This window comes from Anguilla rostrata, chromosome 3 (assembly GCF_018555375.3).
Source record: "Anguilla rostrata isolate EN2019 chromosome 3, ASM1855537v3, whole genome shotgun sequence".
Classification (NCBI taxonomy): domain Eukaryota; kingdom Metazoa; phylum Chordata; class Actinopteri; order Anguilliformes; family Anguillidae; genus Anguilla; species Anguilla rostrata.
In genome coordinates this window covers 27,379,938-27,401,443 of record NC_057935.1, presented here as the reverse complement: position 1 = coordinate 27,401,443, position 21,506 = coordinate 27,379,938, and the positions used below count along the sequence as shown (strand labels likewise).

At 46.4% G+C, this 21,506-nt stretch overlaps 1 protein-coding gene across 8 annotated transcripts in view; it reads left to right on the top strand.

The window, feature by feature from the left end:
* Positions 1 to 334: 334 nt before the first annotated feature.
* The window catches only part of cdkl5 (cyclin dependent kinase like 5), a 103,577-nt gene continuing 82,405 nt past the window's right edge, over positions 335 to 21,506 (top strand). For all 8 annotated transcript variants that reach the window (XR_010328954.1, XM_064327080.1, XM_064327075.1 and 5 more), the window contains exons 1-2: positions 335 to 462; positions 12,807 to 13,074. Coding sequence is in view for 7 of the 8 variants with exons in the window: in XM_064327080.1 (XP_064183150.1) it covers positions 13,011 to 13,074 (64 nt within the window). In the remaining variant the exon portion in view is untranslated. The remainder of the gene's footprint in view (positions 463 to 12,806; positions 13,075 to 21,506) is intronic.

Below are 21,506 nucleotides of genomic sequence, written 5' to 3'. Positions count from 1 at the left end.
GCTACAAACACACCACCCATATCACATTTTCATTAATACATGATATATACATGTAATTAACCAAAATCGTCATTAGGTCTTATTTTAATTAATTCTGAGACCAATTTTAGCGTTTAAAGATTTTCTCAGAATTAGGGTCATTTTCAAGTGTATGAAATGTGGGATGTCACAACTTCGGATAATCTATCGATGGATTCAACCGAACACAAATTAAACCCCGCCTTTTTAGAACCTACTTGGCTTTCTCTTATATGATTGGTTTCAAAGAAGAGTGGCGTATAAATAATTATAATTTTTAATCTATTTTGATTGGGTACAGGTACGCCACTCAAAAAGCTGCAGCTGTTGCTGGTAGCCGCGGTAGGTTGTCAACTAAAGGGTTTGGTTACTGTTGCTGCTGCAATGAAAACATCGGCACTGGATGATGAGAGTGGATCCAGTCCATTAATTACCAAGATTTGAGTAAGTATCCTAACTTGACTGTTCTTTGAATAGCTGGTAATAGTTGTTCTTTATGAAATGTTGGAGACGTTTTGACAAAGCATGCTTGCTACCAACATTTTTTCGTATTCTTCGACCATGTCGTTAGCTAGCTTGCTAGCTAATCAATTGACATCCTTTCCGCTGTAGTGTAGGAAGCAAGCTAACGTTACTGTTATGTGACTGACAATTTTTCACTGCGCTCCGCACGATCGTGGTTTTCTTGGTAGCCATGTATTAATACCTCGCTGATCATCTGAGATCAATACAGAATTGGAAAACGTATGTGAAAAAGGTAAATGTAACGTGAGTTTGTGTGATGAAACGGGTACCGTTTCATGTAGCTACCAGTATGAATCTCGCTGATTAGCTAGCTTTCTGGCCACAGTATTCCATGATGCGGTTGAAGGTGCTTCAGTGCAGACCAGCATTTTACAAAATGGAACATATAGCTATACTTACAGCCTACACACTGGCACACGGAGCCTACACAGACAGACGTGAGAATTATTAGCGTCATCGAAAAGGTAATTAATTAGGTCTCGCAATATGGTAGAAATAGTGAAACTTTGTACATTCTCGTATTTAATTAGCTATGACTACGCATCGCGAGTGGTTACAGTGTCTGTTTTTATTCTGAGAATTCTATCGAATTTTCCCGTTTTTTTTCTTCCAGACTACGAATGAATGCATCGCAGTCGCAAATTACATGAGTAATTTAACAAATACAGTGTCATGCAAGCTGTGTTCATGAATTAATTATCTTCAGATACGATGTACGGTACATCATATTTGAATTGGACTACTGTACGGTTTAAGTGATAGAGGGGAGGAAGGGAAACTGTGGGTGGATTTGTCACTAGTAGCAACAGGGTCTGTATGACTGTATAGCTTGCAACATATAAAACGCAGCTTTGGAAAACGTGACCTAAAGGGTCTCAACCTAGTCTTATCCGAGAAGGGCTGGTGTGGTTGCAGGTTTTTGATTTAACCCAGCTCTGAGACACCTGATTCTACTTACCAATGTTTTGATTGAAAACCGTGATTAGGTAATTAGTTGACTCAGGTGTCTTAGTGCTGGGCTGAAACAAAAAACCTGCACACACACCGACCCTTTCAGATAAGATTCGGGACCCCTGGTGTACAACATGCAAACCCTTATCGTGCATCGATGCACCTATATCGAACTGCTAGTCATTTAGTAGGTAATTAGCCTCGTGTGAAACACGAGTGACAATATACAGGAGCCAAGCTATACCTCAAAAGGGATTTTTTGTCCGTAGAATACCGTCGCATAGACCTTAAACCATATAGTTTAAGTCTGGTGGTGAATAGACCAACCACTCAGGCCGAGTTGTAACTGAAAGTTTTGGCTTCGGTTTTTTATACGTACGAAATATACTTACGGTTTACACCACAATTGTAAGTGTAACTTCCGTGAGACGCAATTAAATCCCAGCCTCAATTTCGTATTTATTTGCAATTAAGTTTACAGCTACGTCGAAACACATGGTAGAATTTTAGCGGTAATAATGGAAGTTTAAGATGACACAAATAGGCCTTATGTCATAATCTATGTCGCACGAAGGCTGCTTTCGCAATTCATACATGATGACATAAAAAAACAGCCTGAGTCTGAAAAACTGCCACTTAACACGCATGCCACTGTAACGCTGCCCAAACCCCAGTTGCACTTCAGTGCAGGACCGTCTTGATGATAAAGCCTGGTCTTAAATCATGGCATTGTTTTTGGATGACATTTGATGATTTGTCTATTGCATCCTAATCTAAAGTGTCGTCTTTATTTAAATAAATGTGTTTGTTTTTATTGTCAAGTGAAAGATGACAAGTTTATTTGATTCATTAAATTAGCCTATATGATTTGGCCAGTCTCAGAGACTTTGCTCTGGTTGAACATTTCTTAAAATAGGTGATGTTGTATTTCAGCACTGCTTACCTGAATTTCTTTGTGTTTAGCTTCTGTAACTTGCTAATGTACAGGCATTGTTGAATACAGAACATAATTTTTAATCTTTAAATTGCATAGTCTGTCATGTATCATGGAATACGTTTTGCATTTGTTAATGGAATTTTGCTCCAATATCCAATGAGTAAACTAGAGACATGTTAATGTATGCTCTTCTGAAATCAGAGGAATATTGAGGAACAGATAATTTGGTTCCATTTAACTATGCTTCTGGTTAGCCTACTGTAAGTTGATTGTGAGTGACTGACCTTTTTGAAACTAATGCCTGCTGAATATTGAGGCCGTGTGGACTTGCTACTCCTGGACATCTGGCATCGTAATTTACCTTTTGTCAATCAGGTATTTTGGTGAATCTATGAAAAGATTTGGCCTGTACATAGCTGTCCTGGAATTCAAGGTTCTATTTGTGTTTATTTAGGTCAGTGAAATAAATAGACAGTTTGTGTTTATGAATCATTCTGATGCCTGTTCTCAACATACATGTTGCATAATTGAAACACGATTGGAAAAATTTGCAAGATTAATTCTGTGGAATACTAGTTACAGTTTTGTTTGACTGCCTAGAAGACAGAATCCTAATTTGGATTCATGAATTTGCAAAGACAGGTTAAATCCAGCAAAAAAGTGTAAAAATTAGCAATACGCATTTTGTTGAACATTATAAAACAATCAGGGGTATACGTAGGGCTCTAATTGCAGTGTGGTTGGTCCTTAGCTGCTTGTGATCACCTGGACCACTGAAAAAGTAGGCATACAGTACATTAGGCTTAAGATGTTCCGGTGACTGGCAAACTTTCATGACAGGCCTCTGTCCTGTGTGCCAGAATCTGGTATAAGCAGGCACTTAAGTCAAACCTGAGCTGTGCGATCCTTATTTAAGACTTTATTGTGACAATCCAGCAATTAGCTGGAAGTATTTAGGTGAACGGGAAATTTTTTTAAAAGATGGTTTTAACGCTGAAGCCATGAAGAATTGCCAAATAATCACGATCTACCTTAAAGTCCAGGCCGAGCTTCTCCATCTATAACAAACGTCCAGAGCACATTAATTCCTGCAAGAACGGATTTCAGTTTTGAATGTGTTTTTTTCCACTGCGTGTGTGGGTGTTTTTCAGTGTACGTGTCTCAGAGGGAGATGATTCGAAATTGTGCTGTTTTTAGGCATTTTGCCTTTTTCTTTTTTTCTGTTCTTGAGTCTCTGATAGAAGACATTTACCTGCAGCTGCACGGTGGTAAAGCAAGCTGTTGTTTTTAGGTTTATTGTTATTGACACGAAAAAGAAAGAATAGAAAGCCCAGTATATCGAATCAGTCTAACAAACTCCGCCACCATGTAACTAGAATTACAGAATGATCTAGCCTAACGAAAACAAGTTGAAATGCAGAATCGGTCTTTAACATCTAGCCTATGTTCTGTTGCTTTGGTTGTTTTTAACCTTCCCTTTCATTCTTCAGAGCAGTGCTGCCTGAATGGGGCAAAGCAAGCTATTCCAGTGTATGTTGTGACACGTTCGTGTTATTCTAAGGTTTTTTCCTGCTTAACAAATTTCTGGAAAATCATCTTTTACAAATGTGTGTTATTACCACGGTCTTTCAGCACGTTTGCTGTCATTTTAACATATGGACCATTCCAAAAAGTCTAGGCTCTCAAATTATTATGATCGGGGCTCTATTTGGTTTTACGATGGAAGGTTTCTCTCAGGGTGTTTTTGTGGAGCAGATTCAAACCACTGTGGGCTACGCTTGTACAAATTATTTTCTGCATGAGGATGTCGAGATGTTATGCTCTTGGAAAAAAAAAGAAGTGATTTTCACTGACTCAGTCCATTACTCATCCTGTTGTTAAGAGACAAATGGAGATATGGTCTTCTGTAGCTCTCTGTGCATTTGTTGCGCACGGTAGCACATTAAACACCATTATCTGCTGCTGTAGGACTGCATGTTTCTCTGGCAGCGTTTCAGAGCCAGGAGGGCGATCTGCGAAGCGTTTTTCGGGTCGCACATAAGACATGGCCAGCGACTGAGAAGACGTGTCTCAGCTGTGGCTGAGGGGGAGTGGCCTAGGTGACAGCACGTCACCTTGAGATCTGCCATTTAAACTTTAATGGAATGTGTCCTGAGCCGCCCACAGCCTGCGAAGGCGTTCTGGCATTCTCTAGAGCTACGGACGCCCCTCCTGGCAGCAGGGAATGCCCGTGCAGATTTCCCAGGGTTCCTTGCGCCCAGGCCGAAGGCTATGGACATGGCAAATTATGCAGTCTTACCTGAGGTCATGTCTGATACAGAATAGTTTCTGGGGTAATGCACTGTTCCGTCGTGACAATTGAGTCATCCCCATAATACGGAATTAAAAGTTTGGAGGTTGTTTCCAGTTGTTCTCGTGCTGTAATAAGCAATGTAATCAGTCTTTTTAAAAAGTCATGAATTGGCAAATTTTTGCAAGATGATGGGCTCAGTGTCCCTGGTTTACAGACTGCATAAACCCCCCGTTCAGCCGGACAGGGGCGGACTGTAGCGGGACAAGCTGTCAGTTAAGACATACGCAGCTGGGGGGGAGGGGGGTGGGTGGAATGGGGGAGGACACAGCGGCGGAATACACACCGGCCACCGAGTCGTTCTGACAGGGGCATCTTTCACGGAGGATAAAATCGCATTTCTGAGATGCTGCTCGGAATGGTTTGCCGGTTCTACTCCTGAAGAACAGCGCTGACGATGCAACACGGACAAAGTCCGCCACCGGAAAATGAATGGCCAGCCTTTAGGCCTGTTTGTCTGTTTGTTTTCTCTATTTACCTTAGATAGTTATAGACTTTTTATCGCCCGCAATGGGATTGCCCTAAACGGGCCCCACTGGACCAAAACCTCGCAAGAATGTAATCCATCCAAGGGCTGTTGGAATTCTGTGCCAGCTGAGAATGCGAGTTTCTTGAACAGGTCAAGCTTAGTAGATTTTAGTCTGAATTGCTTAAATTAAGCGCTGTAATGCTAAAACGTACTGAAATACCGGCAGGTACTGTGGCCCTCCAGGCTTCTGACACTGCCGTTTTGAAACGGAGAAACTCACACAAGCTCAATACTGTGAAATTTTGGGCTTAAAATTAGCAGTGACTATTTCTGACATTACAGTGACTTGCCCCTAGTTAACTTCCAAAAGCCAGGACTGTAACACCCGGGGTCTGATCAGGTTGGCTTGCTGATCTCCATTTTGCAATATTGATTTTGGTAACATTCAGCAAGACCGCATGACCAATGTGTCTGAGTGATCAACGCCCGCAGTGTCCGTTCAAATTAACGAAACCCTCAAACAACTTTCTGCTTGTCATCAAGATGCTTGTTTGTTGGGGAAACAATGTAATAACAATTGCATTCAGCCTGCATTATTTGTGTGTGTGTCTGTGTTATTTATTTTGACATGTGATGGATGTTCACAACTGATTCAAATGCTGGTCTGGGATTTGCTTGACATGGTATTTATTTGTGCTTGAGTTCTGATTGGGGAAAATAGGCTTTATTTCCTGCTGTCACATATGTGAGCTAGTCTACAACAGGGTCACAGAGCCACTTAATACAGTCGGATTGCATAATTCAGCTCTTCGGTTGGTAATGTCAGGAAAGATTTAATTAGTTACAATGTTTAGGCAGATTTTTTACTACTTAGAAGGCCATCACATTCATTAAATGAACACTGCAAGAGCAAAAAAGAACAACTTCTCTCTCCTATTCTGTCACAGAATGTGTCGTCGAATATTTGCGTCAAGCTGAATTATTTTAGCATATGCTGTGTAAAATATATCTGTGATCATTTTAGCGTTATTAACTTCCACCATGTCACCATTTAGACTCACATGTAATGACTTGACATTGATGTGATTTGAAAGCTGCATTACTGTATTCAGTGTCACCCTTGAGCTTGATGAGACGTCTGTTCTGCCACCAAACAGGAAGTGTATGTTATATAATAACATGCACTTAAAATGTGGTCTGTGTGAAAACTGGTCTATGTGCATGCTAGATTCCGCATAGAAATCCTGAGTGCTGTACTTCCCTCTGGATAAGCACGTCTCATAACTGAATTTACCTTTTTGTGTGCGCTTAAAGGCTATGTACAAGAAGTGCTGTAATTTCTACTCTGTGAAACCAAAGAGTATACAAATCCTCCTAAATAAAAGCTGAGTATGTGCAATTTAACCACATGTGATTTGTTTGATTAAAAATCTAGAATTGTGGAGTACGGGGCCAAATCATGAAAAACAAAATGTCTTTGTCCCAAATATTGTAGCGCTCATTTATGTACACACGTCTGTCTGTGTGTACATCCATTGCTTCTAGTGCTTCCCCTCCCTGTGTATTCCTACATTGCATATGTCTTCCCTGTACTGTCTGACCTGAGCCGGGCGGGACTGGGGGGTCTTTGCAGTATAAAGTCCCTTTCAGAATGACCACTCGAAACGGTACAAATTCACCTTACGGAAATCCATAACTTAATTTTTTTTTTTTTTACTGGGAATGGCCAGAGAACAGATGGAGATTGTTCTTGTGCCTGGCCTGCCACTGAATTATTTAAAAACACCCACAGTGTGATTTTGGCCTGAAAAAGAGACAAAAGAAGAGGGCGATTGGGCTAATGAATTCTACTTGTTCCCTTCGTCCCACTCCGTGCCGTACACCTCGGACGGGCCCAGCCGTTTAAAAATGTTTTCCCCCCTGCAGTACGGGCGTAACTGCATTCTCAAGGGTGCAGGTGCCAGGGCAAAGATGGCCGGATCGGAGTCGTGCGTTGGAGCGTTGCACGGGCAGAAGGCTGTTAGTGCCAGTAATGGAAGTGATACAATGACAGTCATTGGGGTGGGGCTGAGCCTGAAGTCTGGGATGCTGAATCAGTTGTGTTAGGATACAAGGACAGGATCAGGGAGCAGGGGAGGGGGGGGGGGGGGGTTTGGAGGCGAAGAAGCCGAGCTGGTATGGAAGGGTGCAATTTCAGACCGGTGCAGTGCAGGGAGAGATGGGGGTTGGAGTTCCGGGGCACCGACACCATTCAAACTGCAGCACTCCCTGCAAGCCCCCTGAAATTGAGTTCACACCCAAAGAGGTGTGGTTTGCATTGCCTGGTGGTGTCACACCAAATGGTGTTTATTCAGTGTGTTTAAATAAAAACCATTGGGGCTGCTGGCTAGCGAGTGAGCACCACAGACTTGGATCGAATCCGACCCACGGCCACGCCGAATGTGGCCGGCTGTACCACTGGGCCGGCGCCCAATTGGCTTCATGTCGCCCCCAAGGGGCATGAAGCTTGGACACATGTTAGCCTACATGTTGCCCCATCCCAGCACTTTTTGGTAATTTGTATTTGTCCTAATACTGTAGCTTATTCTTCTGCCTAGTTGGCTTTGCAGAGGTTAGGTCAGAATAGTGTTCACTGTGTGAACTAAACTGTGTTCTTGGCTAGAAATAGCTGTACTTAATAAGTATTGTATCTTACTGAACCTGTGTTTAGTAGTTGTTTATGACCATGAAGTGCACTTTTTGTATGTCGCTTTGGATAAAAGCGTCTGCCAAATTAATGTAATGGACATATAGGAGTGATTCAGTGGGCAGGGATAGCAGTGTTCATTGCTCGAGCGACCCCTGTTGGCAGTGCGGGTGCCCATGGCTTGTTCTCTGCATGCCTGTATGATTGGGTCTCCTCCACCCCTGCTCTGTGTGTGTGCAACTTGTGGCTGTGGTGTGAAAAAGAAGCAGCTGGCTGACACCACATGCTTCGGAGGAGAACTGTGAGTTCTCCTCGCCCTTCCAAGCTGGCTGCAGGAGGCGTATACGAGCACACTTGGGCGTAGTTCACAAATTGGACATTCCAAATATGGGTAGGATTGCAGATGCCAAATTAAAAAAAAAAAAAAAAAATTTCTAAAGTGAAATCCATTTTCTTAATGAAGCACAGCAGAGTGGGAGTGGGGGGGAGGGTTGTGATTTCTTGTTCCACACTGACTCAGCACTGTCGTCACTACTCTAGAGTCCGCATAACTCCATGCATCATTTGCACACCAGCTCTGGAACCTGACATTGTGACTGTTGTAATTTTTTTTCACCATGCGAGATGGCTCAGATTATGGCAACGCCCCAAGTCGCTACTCGGGCAGTTAAAGGGGTTTTCAGGAGCAGGCGCATGTCCTAACTGAGGTGCAAATGCAAAAGAACAAGCGTGGCCTAATGGGTGAGTGAGTGATTGCGTAGTCATACCAAGGACAAAAAATGAGTAAAATTTATAGAGGCCATAACATTTAAAATGTTAATACATTTTCCAGGTCTTTTGGCTGCAGTACTAATGTTCAGCCATTCGTTTGGCTATTATACTGCAGATTAGGACGATGATCTTTAATGCCAATGAAGCGCGATTCTTTTAATGTGTCAGCGGTGACGGTCTCTGTCCCAGACTGTGGGCTGGAGGTGCTCTGCTCTTAGTGCCTTGTTAGGGTGGGGCTCAGAGCAGCTGGGGCGTCCCAGACTGTGAATGGTTTTGAGAACCCGGCTATGCAGCACCCTGTCTAATGCACTGGCTCTCTAGGCTATACAGCCAAGCAGGTCAGAACTGTGCTCCAAAGGTGTGTGTGTGTGTCAGTGGAGGACAGACATATATAAGCTTTCAGAAAACATCTAAAAAAAACAATTAAGAACTCCTAAATATAGGCTGGCCTGTGTGTAAATGTTTTGCTTTTTGATCAAATGTGTATTTCAGATTACAGAACATTACACAGTAAAGTGAATGAATGAATGTTTAATGGTCACACTGTATGCTAAGATGTGCCCATACTGTATGTCCAGGAGTGGCACCACAGGTTTTCTTTGAGCAATTTCTCAGGCGCTCCCTCCATCCTGCGCATGTTTAAGAAATGCCGAGTGCGTGCCTGGTTGCCATGCGAGCGGGGAGCCTCTCCGTGACAGGGGGGATGTGGCGGGGGGGCTGCGCGTCTCCGTGGCTGGGAAACCGTTGGTAAGCACAGCGACTTCCAGACATAATTCATAATCTGCTCCTTCAATAATGTAGAGGCTTTCCTGAGAAGCAGGCAGTGCACAGGAGGATCATGGGTAGGAAGATGCAGTGGGACAGAGGGGGGGGAGGGTGTTCTCATTCAGGGTGTGTTGAATTCAAGGCTGAGCCACATGGTTTAGGGCCCTGTAGGTGCTTGTCGTCTTCTTGGCTTGTGGCTGTCCTCTCTCTCTCTTTCTCTCTTTATCTCTCTCTCTCTCTCTCTCTCTCTCTCTGATGTCAGTGACCTGGCCAACACTGAGTTAAGCGGTGGCCTACCTCTCTCCAGTGAGCAATTGAGCGGGCGGGCGGGGCCTGCAGCTCTGCTACGAAATTAAAATTAGAAGAGCGCACGTAGGGCAGCGCTCTCAGAATGTCAGACCGGTCTCCTGGGCTGGGGTAATTTCGGCAGTGTGTCACATTGGAGGACATAATGAATAAACTGTACCTCAGAGTGTGTGTGTGTGCACTCTGAGCTGCTTCTTCGCATCTGAACCTGACGCATCTAACACACACACACACACGCACGCACATGCACACACACTGAGCTGCATCCTCACACAACTAAAATGGACACGTCTAATACACGCGCTCTGGGTCCTGTGCCGTGCCTGCAGTTTTCATTGTGACGAGTGTATTTACCAAACCTGTAAACTGGTCACCGGTCAATACAGTGAAACTTGGTGATTATGAAAACAAGCCCATGTGTTCCCAAACAAATGGGAACACATGGGCTTGTCTGACTACAACGCCCTAAATATTAATGGCCTGCTGCCTGCAGAGAGGGAGAGGGAGAGAAGGGAGGGAGAGGCGGAGGGAGGTGGCGGGGTGTGCAGAAGCAGGCCCGTCACCCCGCGCCGGCACGAGCAAAGTCCGCCCAGCCCATGGCCGATTGCCAGATAAACAGGGAACGGGCGCAGGCATCCGGAAGATTCCAGCACCTGGGAGAGAGGCTCATGGGTTGGGAAATTCAGATACTGTACGGGCTTTGAACCAGGAATGCGTATCCATGACTACCGCTCGATTGTAAACCGCATATGCGTACGCATCAGATTTTTAACCAGCGGCCTTTTCCGAGCGGCCGTCCGTCAGAAGAGCGGCGCGGGCCGTGGCGGGCGGCTGCTGCTGGTCTGAGCTGGTGCATCGTGCTGTTGTTCTGCTGTACCAGGACCAGCGCAGCTGCAGGGTATTGTGCTGCGTGCGTGTGTGTGTGTGGGAGTGTGGAGACGGAGAGCCGCAGAGCTAGCAGAGTGAAGCCAAGGCTTTGGTGCTGTGCTTTCTCCCCGCTTCCTATTCCACTATCCCCCCCCCCCCGACCCGCGGTCCCAAAGACTTCCTCCAGGGGCCTTTTCATGACCTTTGTCTTCTTGCGGCGTCGCTAGAAATGACTGGCTACTCAGGCGCCTTTACGAGACCAGAGGTTCTGAGCCAATCGGGGGGGCCCCCGGGGCACTGCCCCTTGCCTCAGATGAGACGCGGAACGCTCTTCCGGAGCACCTGTCCTACAAGATGGCGCAAGTGAGATTAATGAGACGACATGGGAGAGATTAATGAGAAGGGGAGCTGCCCCGTCTATAATGACTGTGGCTGTAGTTTGTGCATGGTCCATTCATGTGGACGCTTTCATTAGGTCGGCTTCAGGCTTTCAGGCTTTTAACCTGATGGCCTCCATTGGAATCTTGATCTTGGTTCGTGTGTTTATTTATTACTATTTGGAACGGCCAACTGAAGAGTCAATTAAACATCCTCAACACGTCTTGCAGCATCCTGACATGAGAATACGGAGACTAGGGTGTGTTTATTCCCGCACGCAAACTCGTTTTTTCCCTGTCCTGGTATGGAGGATCCGAGGCCCTTGTTTTTAGGGGAGCGGCTGGGATTGTTGCCATCGCTGCGGACTCGTTCCTCGTGTGCTTTACTGCCTTCGCGCACAGTAGAGCAGTGTTTCTCAACCCTGGTCCTGGGGACCCACTGCCCCGACACACCTGATTCAAATGAATGGGTCCTCATCAAGCTCTGCAGGAGCCTGATAACCCATTCATTTGAATCAGGTAAGCAGGGAAACATCTAAAACATGCAGGGCAGTGGGTCCCCAGGACCAGCGTTGAGAAACACTGCAGTAGAGCTTGTTTGATTCAGGAAGCCTCGGAGGCGGAGCCAGCTTGGGGGCGAGGCTGGCTCGGGGGTGGAGCTGGCTCGGACGCCAGACCGAGGGCAGCCAGCTGTGCTTTTTCCCATAACGCACACAAACCCCACAAGTTTCACAGTAGACTCCACATTAACCATATTACTGATTCAACAAAAACCAGTGCCAACACATGCAAGAGAAGGTTATTTGCCTGTGGAGAATCCAAACTGTACGGATGATTCACCCTACTGTATTTTTTTTGTCAGACTTGGTTTATGTGGTACTGGTTTCAGTAAAAAACCAAAGAGAGAGAAGTTTGGGGCAGGACGTAACCGAGTAAACCTTGAGCAGAGTGGAAGTGCGCTGTGGAAGGATGTTACTTTAAAACACTGAAAGAAAGGGGGCTGTGTGCAGTAACGATGCTAACGATGCTAGCTGATATGCCAGGCTGAAATATTTCCTGTGCACCAGATAAGTCTGTCCTTGTTTTTTTTTTGTTTTTTTTAATGTAAAATGGTGAGTTCCAGGCTAGTTCACTTGCTGTCTAGTTCCAGTTACCCAGGATGTTATTTTGAACATGGAGTAGAAAGAGACTGCTTCATCAGGCACTTCATGACTGTATTTTTATTGACCTTTTTGTCGTTACCTCTGTGTGATGCTTTCATTGTCCAATGTTAATCCATATCTCACAGGTACGTGTTCCCACCCCAGGGCAGCTACAGCCTAACTGTGCTGTTTCATAGGCATGTGTGCAGAGGAGGCGGAAAATGACCTCTATCGCAGGACTGCACGCACAGCAGGGCGATCCTCTGCTGCTGCGCATCTTGGGCAGATCGGGCTCGGGATAATTAAACCCTCCTGCATTTTTCATCTGTCTTTACGTAACGACTTCCACCGACCGGCTCATGAATTAATCTTAACGCGCGGGCAGAGCGGCTATGAAATGAAATTGTGCTCGATCGCACGCAGCCCTAATGAAAGCTTCGGTGTATTTAACGCATTAGCGGCCGCATTTGCTGTCGCTCCTGTTGTTGAGACCCCCCCCCCCAACCCCACCTCACCCCACCCCACCCAGCCAGCCAGGGAAATGAATGGGGGCAGAGGGAGATGGGGGAGGAGATTGGGGGGGATTAGTACCGGCGACCTTGCACTGACCCCTGTTTTTTTTCCCCGTCTCTTCTGTTGCAGGTGTGTGTGTGTGTGTGTATGCACGTGAGCGTGCGCGTGTGTGTGTTTGCGGGGCGAGCATGTAGCATGCTCCGTTTCCTGAAGCGACCAGGCTCCACCGGGGACCTCCCGCCGGCCGGCCCCATGCACCCTTCTCCCCGGGACACGCCGCGCTGAGCCACCCCCCCTCCCCCCCAGGCCACACCTCCGCCGCCATTTGTCTTCATGAAGATTCCTGACATCGGTGATGTGATGAATAAATTTGAGGTCCTTGGGATTGTAGGTGAAGGTAAGCACAAACGGGGAGCGCGTGGGGGGGGGGGGGTCACAAATCGTTTCCGCTCAGTTAGAAACCCCCACGGTTGTCAATGTCACCGTTCTCTCACCGCACTTTGACCCGAGTCGTCGGAAGCGGCGCTCGATGGCTACCCCCAATAAATCGCAGAATTCCACAGCTGCCGCGTCACGCGGAGAACGTCCCCTTTGTGTTTACACCTGCCTCTCCGCTTCATTCCCACGCGCTGAGCGGTGCTACTGCAATGCTAACATTTAGACAGACCCACACTTGCCCCAGTCAGTCAGTCAGTCAGTCAGCCATGCTCGGCTCATGTTTGTCTTAAGAGCAGGCAGTTATATCATCTGCGCTTCACTGAGGGGAAAAAAGTGCTAGTTTGAACTGACATGATGTGAAATGGTAGGGAAGTATTTAGAGGGCAAATCACCCAGAGTGGCAGTTAAAAAAAAAAAAATAAATTAAAAAAAAAAAAATGTACATGCATTTCTGCTGGCCACAGTAACATTTTGTGAGCTTTGAAGTTCAGGTACATGCAGCAGAACGGCCTCAGCTTAGATAAGCTCCATGTTTTGTAACTCAAAATAAATGATTTACTTTTAAAAATCAATGCAGGTCTTTTCATGTTCCCCTGGCCTTTTGAATGCATTTTTTCAACAGCATGTTTTGTTGCTTTGCAGTCTTGCCCCCGTGTGTGTTGCTGTTCAGCTGTGTTACTGAATTGTTCAAGGTGTCAACACTTGTGAATATGTGCGGCCCCAATACATAATTATTCCACATTTGAAAAGTACACTGGGTCACCTTTATAAAAACAGGTGGGTCAATGAACAGGTTTTCTCTCACACTGACCACATTTGCACGTACACCATATTCCAAATAATCATCCTTGCTCTGGTTAGGGCCATATGCCGATTGTGCTGTTTACATGCGTCATGACAGGAATAGCCCAATCTGAATCCAGTATTCGCGGTTAGCTGAATGGTCTTTTTGCTCGCTTTGGTCAGTGCTAACGGACGGCGTCCAAGTAATTCTTCCATGCGCATGGAGTGTTTAAAATTAGCGGGGCGTGAACTGGTATTGCTATGTTCCTTTGCCTTAAAATTAGGGCATTAACTCGTGAGACGTTTTTAACGGTTAACGCGTGCTTTTTTTTTAAACGCGGTTAATCGCATGGGTTCACTTCATTCGCTTGGAGGAATCGCTCGGCTGCCGTCCCTTTTGCGCTGACTGCTTCGACTGAACTCAGCGTCTTTCATTTAGTCTGCCACGGCCTTTTAACCCAATCACTGATTTGATGTTTTCTGCAGTCTGCTTATTGCGCGAATGTTTAATTATTTTAATACAAAAAATAAGACTACTTATTCGGTTCAGAAGCGAGCGGTTTCTGCTTGCCACGACATTTTTGCCGACTGACTTCAACAGCCAAGACATCTTGCGAATCTGTACATATGCAGACTATGTTTATGAGTTGTACACAGTATAAGGTATTTTTGTGATTTTCTTTAGCAAATTATTAGAGGCATATGCAACCAATCTTCAGATTTTGAATATTCAGAATAAGGGCTTTACCAGGTTCAGCCGTTTGGAATAGGGTGTTTACCTGGGCTGAATCGTACCTGGAATGGATGAGTATTCTGATTAGGATTGCTATAGCGATGCACATGTAAGTATGGTGACTGGCAGTTGGGACTGGAGCACAGTACATTTGAGGACCCTGCCATAAAGTAACACCTTCAAAATATATTTAGCAACGGTAATACTGTAAATAAGATTGATTATGGACTCATGCACCTATCCAAGGTCGATTAATGAACTTTGCGCATGTTGAGAGAGGGTGGCCAGGCCATCTCGAATTACTCTCAGTGTGGTGTATTCAGCCAGCTGAGTGATTCAGTATGTCACCAAAGAGAATTATCTTACAGGGAGGTAAGCACTCTGTGTTATCCAGAACCTTCCGTGTACTACTTGCGGAGCATTGAGAAACGGGGATGAACCTGCCTTTCTCTCTGCGTGTTCCCTGGCGAGGCTCTCAGGCAGTCGTGAGGGTGTTGTCTCTAGAGTTCCTGGCCAATCAGATGCGCCGGCTAGCGCGTTGCCCACCCAGGAGCGCTTTTCACCGCAATGGAACCCTTGACGAGGATCACCTTTCAGCATGAAGCACGAAGCATCCGTCAGTGTTGGGAGTTAATTCCCTTGTCAGATAATTCAATTCAGGAAATTAATTTAAATTCTCGTGATTGAACAAAATTTGTGGTTTTGGGCGAGATGTGTGGCGCTGTTCGTAGGGCAGTGACTCATGTGACAGTTGGGGGTTGATCAGCTGCAGTCCCTCTCTCTGTCCGTGACACATCTTCTTTGCTTTCAGTTGTCAATCTGAATAATGCAACAACAAAAAAAAAAAACATGGAATGAGGGCAGGCTGCTCTCCTAAAAAGTTTTTAAAGAAATCTACGTTTTGGGTGTTTTTAGTTCACTAATTGAATTTCAGTTAATTTCCTAAATTGACGTAATTTGATATAGTTCTTTCGTGCTTTCTCCTGATTTGGTAATGCCCAGTCACGCTTGCTCAGCATTGCTAAGCGCGACATCAATCAGTCGGAGCGGGAATGCCAAAGACGAGCAGGCCTCGCACGGGTACGAGCTCCCCCATCGACCAGCGAAGGTCGCTGGAGCACAGCGAGGCATCGCCACCCCAGCTGGCCGAAACACTCCCTCCCTGGGCAGTGCCAGTGCCAGCTGTGTGTCACCTTGCAAGGCTGCTGGCCACGGTCAGCACTGGCACGGTCCATTACGGATTCGGTACTGATCCACGGGGCACGTCTGTGCACTAGAACAGCGCCTTAACAGGACGCGCCTCCCAGCAGCCCCCCCCCCGAGGTGCATTCTGTCCATTTTACATTCTACAGGGGTCTACATTCTAGAGGGCGTCTCAAATTGGGTGTGTGGAAAGCCTTTCTTCCTTTCTTTTGGGAGATATTTAAAAATCTTTTCCGGTGCTCTTTATTTTTCGAATCCTTCGCCGTTCCCGATGTGGCCTTGCGTGGCTGGAGCCTGGATGTGCACAGGTGGCGTTCAGCAGCGGAAGCTTACGGCGGCTTACAGAGCAAACAGCCCCGATCCCCGGAGACCAGACTCGACGCCGTCATCGGCCTGGCAGTTTGAGGGGTAGATGAGGATAGGAATGCAGAGATAGCGCAAACGCGTGCTGTTAATAATAAGCCAGCGCCATTGGACCAGTGCGACCATTCTGTTGTGATGTACGCCCCGATCGTGTCGCTCCTCTCGAGGTGTTGGCTGTTTTTGGAAAGGGGTGGGGTGGAGCTCCACCAGTCACATCAACTATGTTTTTTTAGGGTTTTGTTCTGTAGCCAACAGGACAACGGCAACGGTAACTTGTGGATACCAGCAACTATCTGGTAATTCTCATGGGGATCCTGATAATATAGCCAGGTAGCTCTGACCACTCTTGGCCTGTAGAATTCAGAAGGCCTAGAGCTGAAAGCAATGCCTGTTTCCTTCAAACTTGTTGAGAGTCGACTCCGTTTCTAAGTCTAATGTAAATGTCAGTGTGGCGTCGTACTCACTGTGAGGGTCTTCATTTCCAATTCCAGTGGAAACATTGCGATGACGGAGTCACTACCAGTCTTTGTTTCAGTTAGTAATGGAAACATTGCTGTTACATTGTAGTCGCTGTGAGAATCATGGTTTCCTCTCCTAATGGAAACTTTGCCGTGATGCAGTTTGTTTCAGCTCTTAGACAATGCGTCCCGATTAGACGTCAGAGTTGTACCGAGCGGGCCTTGGTGAGCACCCTGGTTTGGGAACTGCTGTGGGTTAACTCGCTTTTGCGCTCCAGTGTAATGAATGAACTGGGCTGGAGAAAATGCCCTAAGAAAATGTAGAAGGCAACCGATGCAGCGAGCGGCAGCATCATAGGTCACTGACGATAGTGCCCCCCCCCACATAGCGAAGTGCTGCGCTCGGCTGCGTATTCTGGAGTGCGCCCGTTTCTATCGGGCTAATTGAGTGAAGTCAAGTGAAGTGGCATGGTACCCCCCCCACCCCAGAGGCGGTGACGCCAGCCCGTCCAATGGCGCCGGTTCTGACTCCTGAGCTGGAGATAATGCACTGGGCGCTCCCGCCCGTCCCTCTGCTAATGCAATTTAGCAGCAGAATGAGCATCGGATTCTCCCCCCGCAGAGGCGCCCCCGGGCCCCCCCCACTCCTCTGGCCAGGACTCCGTTCTCCTCTCCGCTTCGTTTGAGGAGCACCTTGCAAAACGTCGGCACGCGTTTTACTCCGCCGTCTTCATCAGTTCGGTCAGCTGTCCCCAGGGGACAAGGGGGAGGGAACCTTGGGCCGTTCCACTCTAGTGAGCAGCGGGGGGGGGAGGCGAGGACTGGTCCGGGGCTGCCAGTAGGACAGCGTAGTCACGGGCTGAATCGGCCACTAATTGGGTAGAACAGGCCTGTAGGACAGTGGCGCTTTTTTTTTCTTTTTTTCTTTAGTCGCTGTCTGTCTGCTAACTCAAAATGGAGTTCTTGAGATGTTTTGGTAATTTTGCTAAATTTAATTAAAAAATGAGAAGAGAGATCAACCCGTCATGACTCATGACTTGGCTAAAAATAACCAGGGGAAAGATTCATTCAGCTTTTGTCAGACTGTGTAAGGCATTCCGTTTCGCTCATATGTACTCAATGATACTGCCTGTAAACTATCATTATGGACTTTCAACCACACCCCCACCCTCTCTTTCTCTTCACCTGTTCTTACATTTGTCCTTATCCTCTGTGGCTCCAGCTGTTTACATTTTCATTATGCTTAGTGGTATTCAATAATTTTGACCTCTCTGGTCAAATTGTTTTATTGATTTGCTGTGAAAAGAAGGGTGCCTAAACTTTTGCACATGGGACATTCACGATTTTATTTTTTCAAGCTGTTAGATTTTAAATTTAGCAGGTAAATGGTAATTCTGCATCAAGGTCTTGCCATATTGTTTGTATACCTTCATGGAATATGGAGTTTCAATACAGTTTTAACAATTATTTCAATATATATAATCAATATATAGCAGCACTTAATTTTTTGGCCAATATACAATTGCAGTATATTACATTACTGTGATATATTTTCCAGAAAGTCCACATATTTGCAGTCCACATTGCAGCCTATGCAATTTCTGCAGTCGGTCTAAATCATGTGAAAGAATAGCTGTGTCACCAAAACCCAACTCGTGTTTTTGGTTGGACAAGGTGAAGGCTAATCTTGCCTCTTCAGTGTCAGGCTACACCAAGCTAATATCAAACAGAACAATCTTTAGTGCACAGTGCGTTGTGTGTGGGCAGGCGTTTGGTGCACAGTGCGTTGTGTGTGGGCAGGAGTTTGGTGCACAGTGCGTTGTGTGTGGGCAGGCGTTTGGTGCACAGTGGGTTGTGTGTGGGTGTTGTGTGTGGGCAGGCGTTTGGTGCAGAGTGCGTTGTGTGTGGACAGGCATTTGGTGCAAAGTGCGTTGTGTGTGGGCAGGTGTTTGGTGCACAGTGCGTTGTGTGTGGGCAGACGTTTGGTGCACAGTGGGTTGCGTGTGGGCAGGAGTTTAGTGCACAGTGCGTTGTGTGCAGTGCGTTGTGTGTGGGCAGGCGTTTGGTGCACAGTGCGTTGTGTGTGGGCAGGAGTTTGTGCACAGTGCGTTGTTTTGGGCAGGCGTTGGTGCACAGTGCGTTGTGTGTGGGCAGGCGTTGGTGCACAGTGCGTTGTGTGTGGGCAGGCGTTGGTGCACAGTGCGTGTGTGTGTGGGCAGGCGTTTGGTGCACAGTGCGTTGTGTGTGGGCAGGCGTTTGGTGCACAGTGCGTTGTGTGTGGGCAGGCGTTTGGTGCACAGTGCGTTGTGTGTGGGCAGGCGTTTGGTGCACAGTGCATTGTGTGTGGGCAGGTGTTTGGTGCACAGTGCATTGTGTGTGGGCAGGTGTTTGGTGCACAGTGCGTTGTGTGTGGGTGTTGTGTGTGGGCAGGAGTTTGGTGCACAGTGCGTTGTGTGTGGGCAGGCGTTTGGTGCACAGTGCGTTGTGTGTGGGCAGGCGTTTGGTGCACAGTGCGTTGTGTGTGGGCAGGTGTTTGGTGCACAGTGCGTTGTGTGTGTGGGCAGGCGTTTGGTGCACAGTGCGTTGTGTGTGTGGGCAGGTGTTTGGTGCACAGTGCATTGTGTGTGGGCAGGCGTTTGGTGCACAGTGCGTTGTGTGTGTGGGCAGGCGTTTGGTGCACAGTGCGTTGTGTGTGTGGCAGGCGTTTGGTGCACAGTGCATTGTGTGTGGGCAGGTGTTTGGTGCACAGTGCGTTGTGTGTGGGCAGGGTTTGGTGCACAGTGCATTGTGTGTGGGCAGGCGTTTGGTGCACAGTGCGTTGTGTGGGCAGGCGTTTGGTGCACAGTGCGTTGTGGTGTGGGCAGGCGTTTGGTGCACAGTGCTTGTGTGTGGGCAGGCGTTTGGTGCACAGTCATTGGTGGGCAGGCTTTGGTGCACAGGCATTGGTGTGGGCGCGTTTGGTCCAGTATGTGCGGTCATTTGTGAACAGAGCATTGTGCTTGGTCCTGCTTCATTTCTTTGTAAGATGTCGTACATCAGCTTTTGTTGTAATGTTTGTTTTTTATACACGACTTCCTTTTCCTGTGTGTGTGTGTGGGAGGGCTGAGAAAGAGGGGAACAGAGTATGAGGGAGGAAGGAAACAGGTGAGAGAGAGAGAGTGAGATTGAGGCTACCGGAATACCACTGCTCCTCCTAAAGAATCCCTGATCTGCGCAGTACGAGCCTTGAGTTGTGAAATATGGATGAGCAGATGGAGTGGGAGGCTGAGGTACCAGCTTAAAATTCAATGTTTTAGTTTGGGTTTCATGATCAATGTGGTGGCTCGGTTGCAGCCATCCTTACTAGCCTCTAACGCTCTGGATGCCGCACATGTAAATGTATTTAGACTGCTTGAGAGGTATCACATTTTTCTGGATTAATAATGATACTTGTATACGCACATACATTTTTTTCAATCAGTATTTTTTATTGTAAACTCGTATGTAAACTCAAAGTACGTTTTAAAAGCCAAAATTGGTTATTTGTCAGCAGGTAACTCGTGAAAGTGAAAAGCTGAAATATGCTGCTTGCGCAAGTACTCAAGCCCCACATGAATATTTTGTAGAGCCACCTTTTGCTGCAGTGACCACTATAAGTCTTTTGGAGTATGTATCTACCAACCTTGCACACTCTTTGGGGGAGATTTCTGCTTGTTCTTGGCAGATTTGCTCTGGGTTGTTCAGGTTTGTTGGGTGAGGTTGATGGCAAGTTTCGAATAGTGCCACAGATTCTCAATGGGATTGGAATCCCGACGATCACCTTATTGTTCTTGAGCCCCTCCAATGCTGCTTTGGCCTTGCGCTTGGGGTCAGAGTCCTGCTGGAAGGTGAACTTCCTCCCATGCTTCAGTTTTTTTAGAGGACTGTGTTCAGCAGTGTTAAGTTCCCCCCACCCCCACCCCACCAAAAAAAGCTCTATCTTGGTCTCATCAGACCACAGAACCTTTTCCCCACAAGTTCACTTGGTCACTCTGGTACTTTCCAGCAAACTCCTGACACTAATGGCTTCTTTCTTGCCACACTCCTATACAGGCCAGTTTTATGTACAGCTCTTGTGGCTTTCCTCACACATCTCCTCCTCGCTTTGGCTGCTGAGTTTTAAAGGACGGCCTTTTCTAGGCTGTGCATTGAGTGCTGTGATGCAGCTTCCACTTCCTGCTTATTATTCCAACAGTGCGCACTGTGATATCCAAACACTTGGATATTATTTTCTGTCCATTTCCTAATTTATGTATTTGTACTGCTTTTTCTCTCTAACATCCATAGAATGCTCTTTTGTCTTGATTTTCACACCTTTCCTTCAGGTTCTCAGTCTGACCAACGACTCTTAAGATCTGAGTGGCGCTTCATGTAGAAAATGTGACTGTTACTTTAATGGTCCACAAGTAGAAGCCAATAGTCAAGCAACTGTGTCCTCATTTGTGTAAACTTGGAGCTTCTAATGCAATGGGCTTTAATGCTTATGTAAACGGAAAATATTTTCTTACATTTTCTTACATAACTAACGCCACCTTAAATAATTAATTTAGAGTTTCAGTGTTTTGAAATAACTGTATTGGCCAAGGGGTCTGGACACTAAGTGCTACTCACCAGAAAAGGGAAAGAAAACGCTGATACTTCATAGCACGCTATGTCTTTTCTTGTCTGAACTCGTATTTTGGCTGGATGTCAGCTACTGTCAGGTGATTCACTTGTCGCCTCTTGTCATTGCTGTGCTTGTAATATGTGTTTTCCATAGCAGGCAGCCCTATTCATTGCACGTCTGCACCTGCGTATTTTGTTTTCAGATCCGATATACAGGGTATGCATACA